Source organism: Salmo salar, chromosome 17 (genome assembly GCF_965601325.2).
Source record: "Salmo salar chromosome 17, fSalSal1, whole genome shotgun sequence".
Taxonomy (NCBI): Eukaryota; Metazoa; Chordata; class Actinopteri; order Salmoniformes; family Salmonidae; genus Salmo; species Salmo salar.
This window is the reverse complement of record NC_138307.1, coordinates 14,406,240-14,417,954: the sequence shown is the minus strand read 5'-3', so window position 1 is coordinate 14,417,954 and position 11,715 is coordinate 14,406,240. Positions and strand designations below refer to the sequence as shown.

Genomic DNA, 11,715 nt, shown 5'->3' with positions numbered 1-11,715 from the left:
AGAGATAAAGCGGTGTTGCAGCAACATCCAGAAAACAATGAAAAAAGATGCAAGGTAATTGAGATGGGTCATTGAAGATGTAGACTTTCTGATAATATATAAATAAACGACTTTTACCCCCCACATCAATCAATCACATTTATTTATAAAGCCCTTTTTACATTAGCCGTTGTCACAAAGTGCTATACAGAAACTCAGCCTAAAACCCCAAACAGCAAGCAATGCAGGTGTAGAAGCACGGTGGCTAGGAAAAACTCACTAGAAAGGAAGGAACCTAGGAAGAAACCTAGAGAGGAACCAGGCTCTGAGGGGGGCCAGTCCTCTTCTGGCTGTGCTGGGTGGAGATTATAACAGTACATTGGCAAGATGTTCAAACGTTCATAGATGACCAGCAGGGTCAAATAATAATAATCACAGTGGTTGTAGAGGGTGCAACAAGCCAGCACCTCAGGAGTAAATGTCAGTTGGCTTTTCATAGCCGACCATTCAGAGTTAGAGACAGCAGGTGAGGTAGAGAGAGAACATGATGTATCAATTTGGGCAGGGAACTTCTTCCAGGAAACAACAAAAACACATGTGAGCAAGATACATTTCTTTTTTACCCACTGTGCCAATGATGCGCCACCTCATTGGATTGTTGAATTTAAAACAATTCACATGGGAGGTTGTGAATAGCCTGAGTGCAACGATGTGCAGTAGAGGGAATATTCATTATTACATCCTTTTTCAGGTTTCCTACATCTGTCACCTACTACAATTGCACACTAAAAGATATAAGGTACACTTTTACATTCAGGTGGTTTTCACTTTATGTCTGTAATGTGCGTTGGAATGTTCCAGGTCCGTGACAACTCCCCTTTGGTGATAGTAAAAGTCACTTCAGTTCAGTTGAATGAACAGCCCGCTGTTGAACATCACAGCACTAAACAATCCACCTTCTAAAGCCAGCGGTCCCGTTGGACCAGAACAAAGACCCAGCAACATGTCTCAATGATGTCGTAGATGGTCTTTATTATGGAGCAGTGGTGATCAGGGATAGGAGACAAGAATATCTGAAGAAGAGGCGGCCAGAGGTACTGCAGCGCTGTGAGATGAGACGCATTCGTCTATTTGCCCTTGCATTTCCGTGGCAGGGGCAGACAAAGCTCCTGTAATAAACAAACAGACAAACTAATGACATTTGTATTAAATGATTTAAATGAATGAGTAAATGAGAGAAACACAGCTCACCTGCAGGCGCGGCGAGGCGCTAGCGGAGCGTGCAGCTAGGGTAACCGTGTACGGGTTGTAGCCTTGGAACAGCGCCTTCCGCTGATTGGGCCGTGAAAGGGCCTGCACCCTCTCACTGGCTACTGCCTTTTTCACTGGCCCAGGCACTGGCCAGATGACTGGACGGTCCTGGGCATACTGGGGGTGGTCAGACTTAGGGACTAGGAGAGGGGAGGTGGGATGGGGAGGAGGAAGGAGACGGAGAGAGTAATGGAAAAAGAGAGAGTGTGTGCGAGACAGGTAGATAGAGTAGCGACAATTTTCAGGCTAAAAATGAACACCACATTTACTTTGCAATGTAGTTGGATGGCCGTTATTAAACGTTACTGTCTGAGGTAAATACGAGGTATCTTAAGTGTCTTACTGGCAAGGAACTGTAGTCGGGAGGAGGTTGCAGCTGGGTGGGGGGGTGCCAGTGAGGTCTTGGATGAATGGGGCGAATAGAGACCCTGCCTCCGCTTGGGAGAGGCCAACTGGCAGACCCTAGGACTGGCTACTGCAGTCTGCACCGCTCTGCTCAGCTAGAGAGAGAGAGAGAGAGAGGCACACAAAGAGAAGAAACAAGAGAGATAGCTAGATAGCTAGATAGATAGATAGATAGATAGATAGATAGATAGATAGATAGATAGATAGATAGATAGATAGATAGATAGAGAGACACATATAGAGAGGGTTATACATTGAGGTGTGTGTGTGTGTGTGTGTGTGTGTGGTGCTCACGGAGGCCAGTAGGGGGCGGTCAGATGCCCAGCCTGCGGTGGGGAGGCGGGGCAAAGCCAGAGAACAAACTCTATTGGATGGATAGGCACTCAGAGCTGCTACACTGACCTCCCATTGGGGAGATGATCTGGAGAGGGAGGAGGAGGAGAGTCATCAAGAGTCATCATAGACATCATGCATTATACACATCATTAACATACTGTACAACATTATGACACAATATGAAGTCGCACCTGCTCTGTTCGAACCCAGAATTAAGCCGCTTCCTACCACACAGCTGGGACCAGTGGGGCGTCAACTCTACAACAAAAACAGTAACATTAAAAAGGTTGTTATAAAGTCAATTATCCACCACACAAACATCATAGACAGAAAGAGAGAGTGAAAAAGGGATAGGGACAGAAAGAGAGAGTGAAAAAGGGATAGGGACAGAAAGAGAGAGTGAAAAAGGGATAGGGACAGAAAGAGAGAGTGAAAAAGGGATAGGGACAGAAAGAGAGAGTGAAAAAGGGATAGGGACAGAAAGAGAGAGTGAAAAAGGGATAGGGACAGAAAGAGAGAATGAAAAAGGGATAGGGACAGAAAGAGAGAGTGAAAAAGGGATAGGGACAGAAAGAGAGAGTGAAAAAGGGATAGGGACAGAAAGAGGGAGAGAGTGAAAAAGGGATAGGGACAGAAAGAGGGAGAGAGTGAAAAAGTGATAGGGACAGAAAGAGAGTGGGGTGATCTTACCAAATGTGGTGGTGGAGCCATTTCTTTCAGGTGGGAGTTCATCTAGCCAGTAGACTGACCGTCTGGAAGGAAAAGAATCAGTCAGTGTGTGTGTGTGTGTGTGTGTGTGTGTGTGTGTGTGTGTGTGTGTGTGTGTGTGTGTGTGTGTGTGTGTGTGTGTGGCAGTACCGGTCAGGGAATCGGAGCAGGTTGGGTTTGGGCTGAGCGAGTTGCACCATCCGGGTAGTCATGGATACGTGAGCTGCTGAAGCATAACAAAAAGATTACTGTTTATTGCACAGGAGGTTGATGGGCTCGTGGTAATGGCTGGAGCGGAATAGGTGGAATGGTATCAAATACATCAAATATGGGTTCCAAATGTAAGATGCCATTCCATTAGCCCCCTTCCAGACATTATTATGTGCCGTGCTCCCCTCAGCAGCCTCCACTGGTTTATTGTATTTTCACACCTTTTCTTCAATGGGAGACAAGTACAAAATCAAAGGGGTAACAATAACACCTCATTATGACATGTAAATAGCCTAACAATGGCATAAACATGACATAAGAGCTGTCATGACCCCTAGTAAGAAAATATTTTTAACTTTCTCTCAAATATGCTGTCAACTATGCACTGGATGCCAAGTTGCCAACGATTTTATTTACTACTACAGTAGGAATAATTCACCTTGAAAAATGATAACGTAGGCTAGTGAGTCAATTCATGAGTACACAGTATTAATCAGATACGTTTTTATAAAATAAACGCAATATCCACGATTAAAATATTTGCACACATCATCACGTTATTTATCACGTAGCCTACCTGCCGCTGCCTCGCGATCAACTTCGCTCTAGAGTGCGCTCTGTGCGTTCGTAAATTTAGAACTGTGTCAGATTGTCCGTTCGTAAATTCAGAGGGCAGTTGACGCTCTGGCCGAGGAGTAGGGTTGATCCGAGCTTTCTGACCTCACAACGGCAGTAGAGCACCCAAGCTAACTGGCTAGAGTTGGCTAGCTACTTCCAGACATAAATGAGAGAACGCCTCACTGACCGTTTACCGTTTAACTCGCCCAAGCAGGGCAGGCTAGGCTCATGTCATCTAGAGAGTTGGTGACTGTAACTGTGCTGCTGGCAACAATTTAATAACGTTTTTTTGCCGACATTTCCTGATACCTGTAGTATTCAACAGGTGTTGTGCGTTCATAAATTCATTAGCTAGTTATTCTGCGCTCTGATACACTCAAACTAGAGTGCACTGAAATCTGAGTAGGGGTGCGTTCGTAAATGCACTCTGGCTATCTACTCCAATTTCAGAGCACTCGTTTGTGCCAGAGCACTGAATAACTGATGAATTTACGAACGCGCAACACCCATTGAATATTACCGGTTAGTAGACGTTGGCAAAAAACTATGAAATTGTTACCAGCAGCAGTCACAAACGCTCTAGATGACATCTAAAAAGCCTAATCTGCTCTGCTATGGTGAGTGAGGTGTTCTTTCATGTGTCTGGAAGTAGCTAGCAATCTAGCCAACTTTAGCCTGTTAGCAGTCAAGCACCCGAGTCCAGTGTGCGCTCCGAGAGCGAAACAAATTTATGAACGCCCAGAACACAGTCTGAGCGCACACTGGCACTCCAGATTGAATTTACGAACACACACTAAATAGCCAGCCAAAGTTCATTTACAAACGCACCCTTGATGTTTATCTTTGTTTGCGCTGATACTGACCCCTGGTGGTTGCTATGGTGACGCCGGAATCTATTTCATCGTCATGTCGCGCACTGAGTGATGTGAAAGGCTTTCTTAATGGAAGACATTATTGAACGCACATGCTGGTATTTTTTCGATTTCTCTTGCAATTACAATTTAAACACTAGCATACCAATTAGTACGAAGCAATGATATTGGTATGGACAATGGAAAGTAGGAAATATATTTATCTGAACAACCCTTCTCCCCTCCCTGTGTATATGTGTTTAGACTTATTTAACAGTTTTTTAAAAACAAAATCACACTTTATTTTCATAGAACACGAGAAAACCTTACAAACAGCACCACAGTAACAAACCTACCTATTCTTTTTTAGCTTTCATGACCAAAGTCCAAAAAACATTCACACTTTAACACACAACTACACTGAGTGCACAAAACATTAGGAACAGCTGCTCTTCCCATTACATACCGACTAGGCGAAAGCTATGATCCCATATTAATGTCACCTGTGTCTATGAAGGGGAGGAGACAGGTTAAAGGAAGGATTTTTAAGCCTTGAGACAATTCAGACATGGATTGTGCATGCGTGCCATTCAGAGGGTGAATGGGCAAGACAAAATATTTAAATGCCTTTGAACAGGATATGGTAGTAGGCACTCCGGTTTGAGTGTGTCAAGAACTGCAACACTGCTGGGTTTTTCACACTCAACAGTGTTCTGTGTGTATCAAGAATGGTCCACCACCCAAAGGACATCCAGCCAACTTGACACAACTGTGGGAAGCATTGGAGTCAACATGGGCCAGCATCCCTGTGGAACGCTTTCAACACCTTGTAGTCCATGCCCCAGCGAACTGAGGCTGTACGGAGGGCAAAAGGGGGTGCAACTCAATATCAGGAAGGTGTTCCTAATATTTTGTACACTCAGGGTATAATGCCATCATTCATACATATAAGTACTGAAATAGCTTTCAAGCACACATTTTTATAATAGCTTTCCACTATAGCGATGTAGCGTTCTACTGTATAGCACTATTAGATGAAACTCCCACCCTGGTACAGCTAGCTAATCAATGTGCCAGACGGATGATCGATAATATTCTATTGACATACAGTAACCTGCTCTGTTACAGCATTTGCCTTTGGCCATATAATACAGTTTAACCATTGTGGTTTCCACTAGAACCATGTTGACGCTCTAAGAATAACATCACACAGTTCCACAGCAGCCATGTTAGCATCTCCGCAGACGACAGCACCTTCTCTATTAGTAATAGTATCATAAATAGCCGTGTCCCACTCTATTGCCTATATAGTGCACTACTTTTGATCAGAGTGCACTAAAGTAGTGCACTACATAGGGAATAGGGTGCCAGTTGGGATGCAGATAATGAGTGGAGGAGGGTCAGAGGGTCTGTACTATGACAGGGTAGAGCAGAGACAGGTGTTCAGCTCCTCTGATAGGTAGTTTGTGCATGGTGTAGTAGTGGATGACCTCTGGTACAGAGGAGAATGGAGGACTGTTCTCTCCCAGGACGTAACGACTCTCTGAACTCCGAGTGAACTTCATATGCATGAAGCCCTGACAACTCCTGAAAGAGAGAGGAGACAGAAAAATAGAGAGCAGCGTTATAAAATCCTTAATACTTTATTAGGGCCTAGATAAATATGGAAAACACATTTACGATGAAGTGATTGGCATAATGTAGAACATCAAGGCCTCCCGAGTGGTCCAGTGGTCTAAGGCACTAGAGATCCTAGTCCGAGTCCAGGCTCTGTCGCAGCCCGCTGCGACCGGGAGACCCATGGGGCAGCGCACAATTGGCCCAGCGTCGTCCGGGTTAGAGAAGGGTTTGGCCGGCAGGGATGTCCTTGTCCCATCGCGCACTAGCGACTCCTGTGGCGGGCCGGGCACAATGCATGCTGACCCGGTAGCCAGGTGTACAGTTTTCCCTCCGACACATTGGTGAGGTTGGCTTCCGGGTTAAGCGAGCATTGTGTCAAGAAGCAGTGCGGCTTGGTTGGGTTGTGTTTCGGGGGACGCACGGCTCTCCCGAGTCCGTATGGGAGTTGCAGCGATGGGACAAGACTAACTACCAATTGGATACCACAAAATTGTGTAGAAAAACAAAAAAGAACATCAGGAGAGGGAGAGAGGGAGTGTGTGTAAAGGTACCTGAGGGAGAGAGAGTAGTCTTGTGGGCAGGTCTGGCTCTTCCTCACCAGGTAGGAACTCTCTTTGCACAACGTCAGTAGAGTCTCTGCCTCCGCACGACTCACAGCACCGTGGTACCACCTGCAAGGGGGACATATTACTGTGTGATGCATAGCAAGGGACACAAAATTGTGACACACGGCCAGGGGGTGCCTCTTGAATTATACTGAGAGTCAGCGGTTGAGCGGAGGAACTTACACCTGTCTCTCCAGGGGCAGGCAGGGGTCCACTCTCTCACCCAGGACAGGGGGGGTGTCACCAGGCCTCCGAAGGCTGGCTGCGCCCCCTGGGGCTGGGGGGCTGGTCCTGGGTAGTTTGGCCTGGTCTGACTGGGCTAACGACTTCTCCCACTCTGCCCCCTCAAACTTCACTACAAATGGAGAGTTTTATTAGCCAACTACTTAAATACCTGGGCAACAGGTAGCCTAGCGGTTAAGAGAGTTGAGCCAGTTACCGAAAGGTCGCTGGTTCAAATCCCGAGCAGACTAGGTGAAAAATCTGCCCTTGAGCAAGGTACTGAACCCTGATTGCTCCTGTAAATCACTCTGGTTAAGAGCGTCGGCTAAATTACTAAAATGTAAAACTGCAGCATCTACTGAGTGCTTCCTACACCAGAATAGATCAGAGCACTGGTCTACTTGCTAGAGCTTTAGAGATGATGTATTTTAGAGCCAAACAATTCAGTGATGCTTTCCTCTATTAGATATCTACCTGCTAGAGCTTTGGAGATGTTGTCCTTCTTCCATTCCCAGGGCTGGTCGTACTCCTCTGCTGGTCTCTCATCGTCCTGGGGCAGCCTGCTCTCTCTGACCTCTTTCTGGAAGAGGAGGAGGAGGAGAGGATGTAGGAGGATGATGAAATCAAAACAGAGAAGAAGAAGAAGATTGTTACCGGTTCGTCCCTGAGGAACTCTCTCCCCTGCTGCTGCGGTGGCGCTCCCCGGTGGCGATGTCGAGTCCTCTCATCGTAGGGGTCATCATAGAGTTGATCTCCGATCCCAACCACAACCCTTCCACTGCCCACTCCTGGCCGGCCCCGCTCTGGGCCCTGCTGGAGCTCTACACACACAATCGTTTAATTAACTGTGAGTCTATGCATCTCAGTAGTATGTCAGTCATTTTAGACAGCCAGGCGTGAAGTCCAATGTGTGGGTGTGTAGGCAACAGCTAAAAGGAACCAACCTGTGATGACCCTCTGGGCTTCAAAGGGTTCCATGTAGCTGCTGCTGTCCCCTGGACGGAGACTGAGACCTAGGACAGGGTTAGGGCTGAAGGCTACCAGGGTAGGACTGGTGATGGGGCTGAGGCCCAAGGTATGGTGTGGGTTAGGCTCCCAATCTGCTCTAAGCCGTGGAACTGGTCTGGCATCAAACGGGTCCGAGTAGTCAGTGTCGGAGTCCCCTACTGCTGCAGGAGCAGAGGGAAGCACCTGGAGAGAGTGATGGACGGTGGGTGGGATAGTGAGGAAAAAGGGTAAAAAGAATAAAATACTAAAGAGTCAAAGCCATAATGAGGAGAATCATGTGGATACAAAGAACATGAAAGAGGGAGATCAACAACAAAAACTGCCATACCGGTTCCTGGTGGATGGTGACAGGGCTCAGGGGGATCTTACTGCGACTGAACTCCTGAGAATCCACCTTGATCAGCCTGTGTTTGGGAGACACCACCTTCACCTGGAATACATTATAGCAATCTTTAAAGACCTGTAACAACATGGTCATAACACCTGTAAAGCCATGTGTTTGACACGGTTAGATCCATCCCATTCCAGCGTTTACATTGAGCCAGCCCTCCTATATCTCCGCCAACCAGCCTCCTCTGCTGTAATAACAGCAGAAGATATAACATTTCCCACCTCTGCATCGTTGGGAAGGACAGAAGCGAAGGCGGGAAATGCATGCAGGCTTACTGTCCCCCTGCAGCCACCGTAGCAGCCATTTTGTGGTTTCTCTGCGCTCTGGTAGGGGTCTTCAAAGTCCAGGTCTTTCTGGGCTCTGTAGGCCCTCAGGATCTCACTCTCTGTGTAGTCAGGACGTGGAGGATGGGGGACGTCACGACGGCTGCCGAAGTTCAGGTATTCCTTTAACCACTTTGCCATGGGTCTGAGGGAAGGAGAATAAAGCAGAATATTACATCATATCTAACTAACACTGTCAACACTTCCAATAATGTGCTTACCGCGACAATCGAATCAGTAAAAACAATACACACTGGCATTCAGTGGACGCTTATCAGGCTGAGTGTGTGAGGGAATATGGGAATAAAATACTGGGTCTGGCAGTCAGTCATTGGACAATGTAAGTGATCAGGGTATGTCAGACAATTTATCTATGAGGGTTATTAACGTTCTAATGTAACTAATGACATAACTTGCTTGGTATGGGGGCAGTGGACATGAAAGGAGGAAAGTCTGGCATGATAGACCTTAGCAGGAAAATCTCTGGGCCCTAGTTGTTTAAAGGCCCATATATATAACATATTGAGCAAAAGAAAGGAACCTTTCAATCACACTAGCTACCTATGTAACCTTTGCTTTGTGACAGGAGGATCGGAGCTAGATAAAGCTAGGTAGCCGAACTGGAATACATTCATCAAACTAACGTTTGAGAGAGTAGTAACTGTTAGCGGACTAGATATAGTACTGTATTTCTAGATCCTTCTATTTACAAGGCTATATGTCGTTTGAATCTGGAAAGCGACAGACAAACTAGTCAGTCATGAATCTAACGTTACCTACTACGAATGTTTGGCCATTGTCTGGCTAGCTATAATCAGCTGATGTTAGCTAGCTAACGTTAGTCATGTATGGTGCAACATTGAAGACATAACGTTAACTAGCTAACGTTAGCTATGCAGCTTATATTTGCATAATATAAAAACGATACACTGTCAATACTTACGTTTTGATGGAAATCGGGCCGTTAGCCAATGACGTATTTAATTGTGTGTCCACCCCCCATGAATTCACAGAAATGTCATTGTAGCTAGCTAACGTTAGCTTAACTTCCCTCGGCTTGAGCTGAAGAAAACAAGTTTGCCTGCCACCAACGTAAATTAACTACACTACGTCAGTTTAAAACAAAGATTAAATGCATTTTGTAGGATATTATTTCAGTTAGCAAGCTAGCTAGCTAGTTGGCTAACGTTACAATTTATATCTAGCTAACTAATTCGACTATTTTAGCCAGAAATGGTTAGCTCACCGAACTACAATAAGAACGGGTAGTTTGCTACAAGAAAGTATTCTTCGGTGGGGTTTAACGGCGGTTGGCATCCAATATTAATGGCCCATTACCGCCACCAAATGGGCTGGCGTATAAATCCATAATACAAAAAAGTATTGCCAACCACCCCTTCACTCATTAAAAACCCACCACCCCATTCTACTATTTTGTACCTATCTGATCCTATACTGGGCAGATGGCCTGGGAGGACAGGACACTACCATTCAACACACCTTCTTCTGCATTAAAATCTCATAAACCCAAGTACTTTTCTGCAGCTGCCACCACAACACCTATTTTCTGTGATTTTCCATTCCATTCCTGCAGGACAGTTGACAACCATATCAACAAACACTAAAAAGCCAACCTTACTGAAGCACATTGCATTCATAGGCCTATCACTCTGTACTGGCAAAATTCTATAACTCACCTGGAGCCTCTTAGGATCCCTTACCCTTGACACATCTTCCTCTACTTTCTTCACTGCCTCAGCAAACGACACCTTCTGTACAACTCTGAACATGGCAACTACAACCTGCCTCTCTGGCACTGGACACTTCTGATCCCCAGTAACATGAGCACCCCTACAGTTAGCCCAATATTGGACTAAAGGAGCCTAACGTTACTCATTAGTACAAGGACCTTACATGTTTTGTTTAATTGGTGAATTGGCTCTGGAAGGCAAAACAGACAAATACACCATCTAAACGTGAATCGATTCTCAATTGCAGTATTGTTCTAGAAACATAAATCCCTGTACTTTCATATTACATCAAAATAATATCTTACTGTCAAAATATACACTTACTGTCCACTGTTTTAACCAGTTAGATTAGATGATTTTATTAGTCACACGCACAGGGTCGCATTTGTAATTGCAGGGTACAGTGAAATGCTCACTTCTGTGTCTGTAGGTATACAGACGAGGAGGCATACAAAGATATGTCAATTGGTATTGGTTGGTTATGCAGATGACATTTACCATCCTCCTCCCTTACTTCAACAAATATCCCATAGGCCTCTACATTATGGACAAGGTATGTGTATGAAAAGCGTTATCAAAAGTTTTTATATTTAGCATATTCTTATCTCTTTGTTGATTGATATCCATTGAATTGTGTCCATTTTCTGTTTTAGAAAGATTTGCACAAATATGAAAAGATAGATGGTATCATCATAAAACAATATCAATTTAGATCATACAAAGGGACAAACCTTACCTAAAAAAAAATTCTGTTAAGTGCCTGCACCTGCTGTCTTTTCAAATCGAAATGTTTCAGTTGGGCAGTTAGGTTCCTGCAAGAACCCCCACCAACTAAGGAGGTTCCACCATGAACCCAACCTCCTATGGGATTCTTGGAAGAACCTATTGGGGGCCATTTTGAGTTCCAAGAACCCTAAGGTTCTTCTAAGAACTTTTGAGGATCTTAAAAGAACCCTTGTTGAACCCCTCATTTTTAAGAGTGTAGGCCATATTTGTACTGTTTAACCATACAATTGTCCCCGGTCACCTTGCTGTGTTTAAAAGCAGTATCTTTAACACAGTTGCAGCTGACAGTAATTTTCAGTGAAAACACATTTGTGGCGTCTGTCTTTTGTTGACACACAGGTGTTCGGAGACACAAATAGCTAATTAGCACAGGTAGTCCACTCTGTCATCCGTCTGTTTTCCGTAAACGAGCTGTAACATGGAAATACGGCCATGTGGGAATCTTAACCCTAGCCCTATAAAGTTGTATCAATTAAACCTCTTGTTTTTTATATGAAAGATAAGGTCCTTATGCTTCCAAAACCATACCTCAATCGACGCGTGTTAATGTTCAGACCGAGCTTTGCAGTTCTTAACAAAACTCACCCCTAC

At 45.0% G+C, this 11,715-nt stretch overlaps 2 protein-coding genes across 4 annotated transcripts; both read right to left on the bottom strand.

Annotated features, from left to right (window-relative positions):
* Positions 1 to 120: 120 nt before the first annotated feature.
* Positions 121 to 4,459, bottom strand: spmap2 (sperm microtubule associated protein 2). 2 transcript variants are annotated; one of them, XM_045698940.2, is made up of 8 exons: positions 3,527 to 4,459; positions 2,890 to 2,965; positions 2,722 to 2,783; positions 2,223 to 2,289; positions 1,990 to 2,116; positions 1,634 to 1,790; positions 1,231 to 1,430; positions 121 to 1,148 (listed from the first exon to the last, which is right to left on the bottom strand). In XM_045698940.2, exons 2-8 carry the CDS (start codon positions 2,949 to 2,951, stop codon positions 1,107 to 1,109), a joined length of 717 nt encoding a protein of 238 aa, XP_045554896.1. In that variant the 5' UTR covers positions 2,952 to 2,965; positions 3,527 to 4,459; the 3' UTR covers positions 121 to 1,106. The 2 variants fall into 2 exon arrangements, with proteins under 2 accessions (XP_045554896.1, XP_045554897.1); XM_045698941.2 differs by having other exon boundaries at positions 2,890 to 2,962.
* Positions 4,460 to 4,695: 236 nt separating this feature from the next.
* Positions 4,696 to 9,889, bottom strand: LOC106575386 (SH2 domain-containing adapter protein F). 2 transcript variants are annotated; one of them, XM_014151892.3, is made up of 9 exons: positions 9,531 to 9,889; positions 8,540 to 8,732; positions 8,202 to 8,303; positions 7,810 to 8,056; positions 7,520 to 7,686; positions 7,340 to 7,445; positions 6,827 to 6,998; positions 6,590 to 6,709; positions 4,696 to 6,005 (listed from the first exon to the last, which is right to left on the bottom strand). In XM_014151892.3, exons 2-9 carry the CDS (start codon positions 8,726 to 8,728, stop codon positions 5,819 to 5,821), a joined length of 1,290 nt encoding a protein of 429 aa, XP_014007367.1. In that variant the 5' UTR covers positions 8,729 to 8,732; positions 9,531 to 9,889; the 3' UTR covers positions 4,696 to 5,818. The 2 variants fall into 2 exon arrangements, with proteins under 2 accessions (XP_014007367.1, XP_014007366.1); XM_014151891.3 differs by having other exon boundaries at positions 8,486 to 8,732; positions 9,531 to 9,888.
* Between the last annotated feature and the right edge of the window lie 1,826 nt (positions 9,890 to 11,715).

What these genes read in the sequence shown, in the direction of transcription:
- spmap2 (XM_045698940.2), bottom strand. Translation starts at nt 2,951, where the DNA reads ATGACTACCCGGATGGTGCAACTCGCTCAGCCCAAACCCAACCTGCTC. An exon ending in CTGCTCCGATTCCCTGACCG is followed by an intron (nt 2,784 to 2,889) that starts GTACTGCCACAC and finishes TTTTCCTTCCAG; the next exon opens with ACGGTCAGTCTACTGGCTAG. An exon ending in TCTGGGTTCGAACAGAGCAG is followed by an intron (nt 2,117 to 2,222) that starts GTGCGACTTCAT and finishes CTCCCTCTCCAG; the next exon opens with ATCATCTCCCCAATGGGAGG.
- LOC106575386 (XM_014151891.3), bottom strand. Translation starts at nt 8,728, where the DNA reads ATGGCAAAGTGGTTAAAGGAATACCTGAACTTCGGCAGCCGTCGTGAC. An exon ending in TCCTTCCCAACGATGCAGAG is followed by an intron (nt 8,304 to 8,485) that starts GTGGGAAATGTT and finishes AATGTATTCCAG; the next exon opens with GTGAAGGTGGTGTCTCCCAA. An exon ending in AGCCCAGAGGGTCATCACAG is followed by an intron (nt 7,687 to 7,809) that starts GTTGGTTCCTTT and finishes TTGTGTGTGTAG; the next exon opens with AGCTCCAGCAGGGCCCAGAG.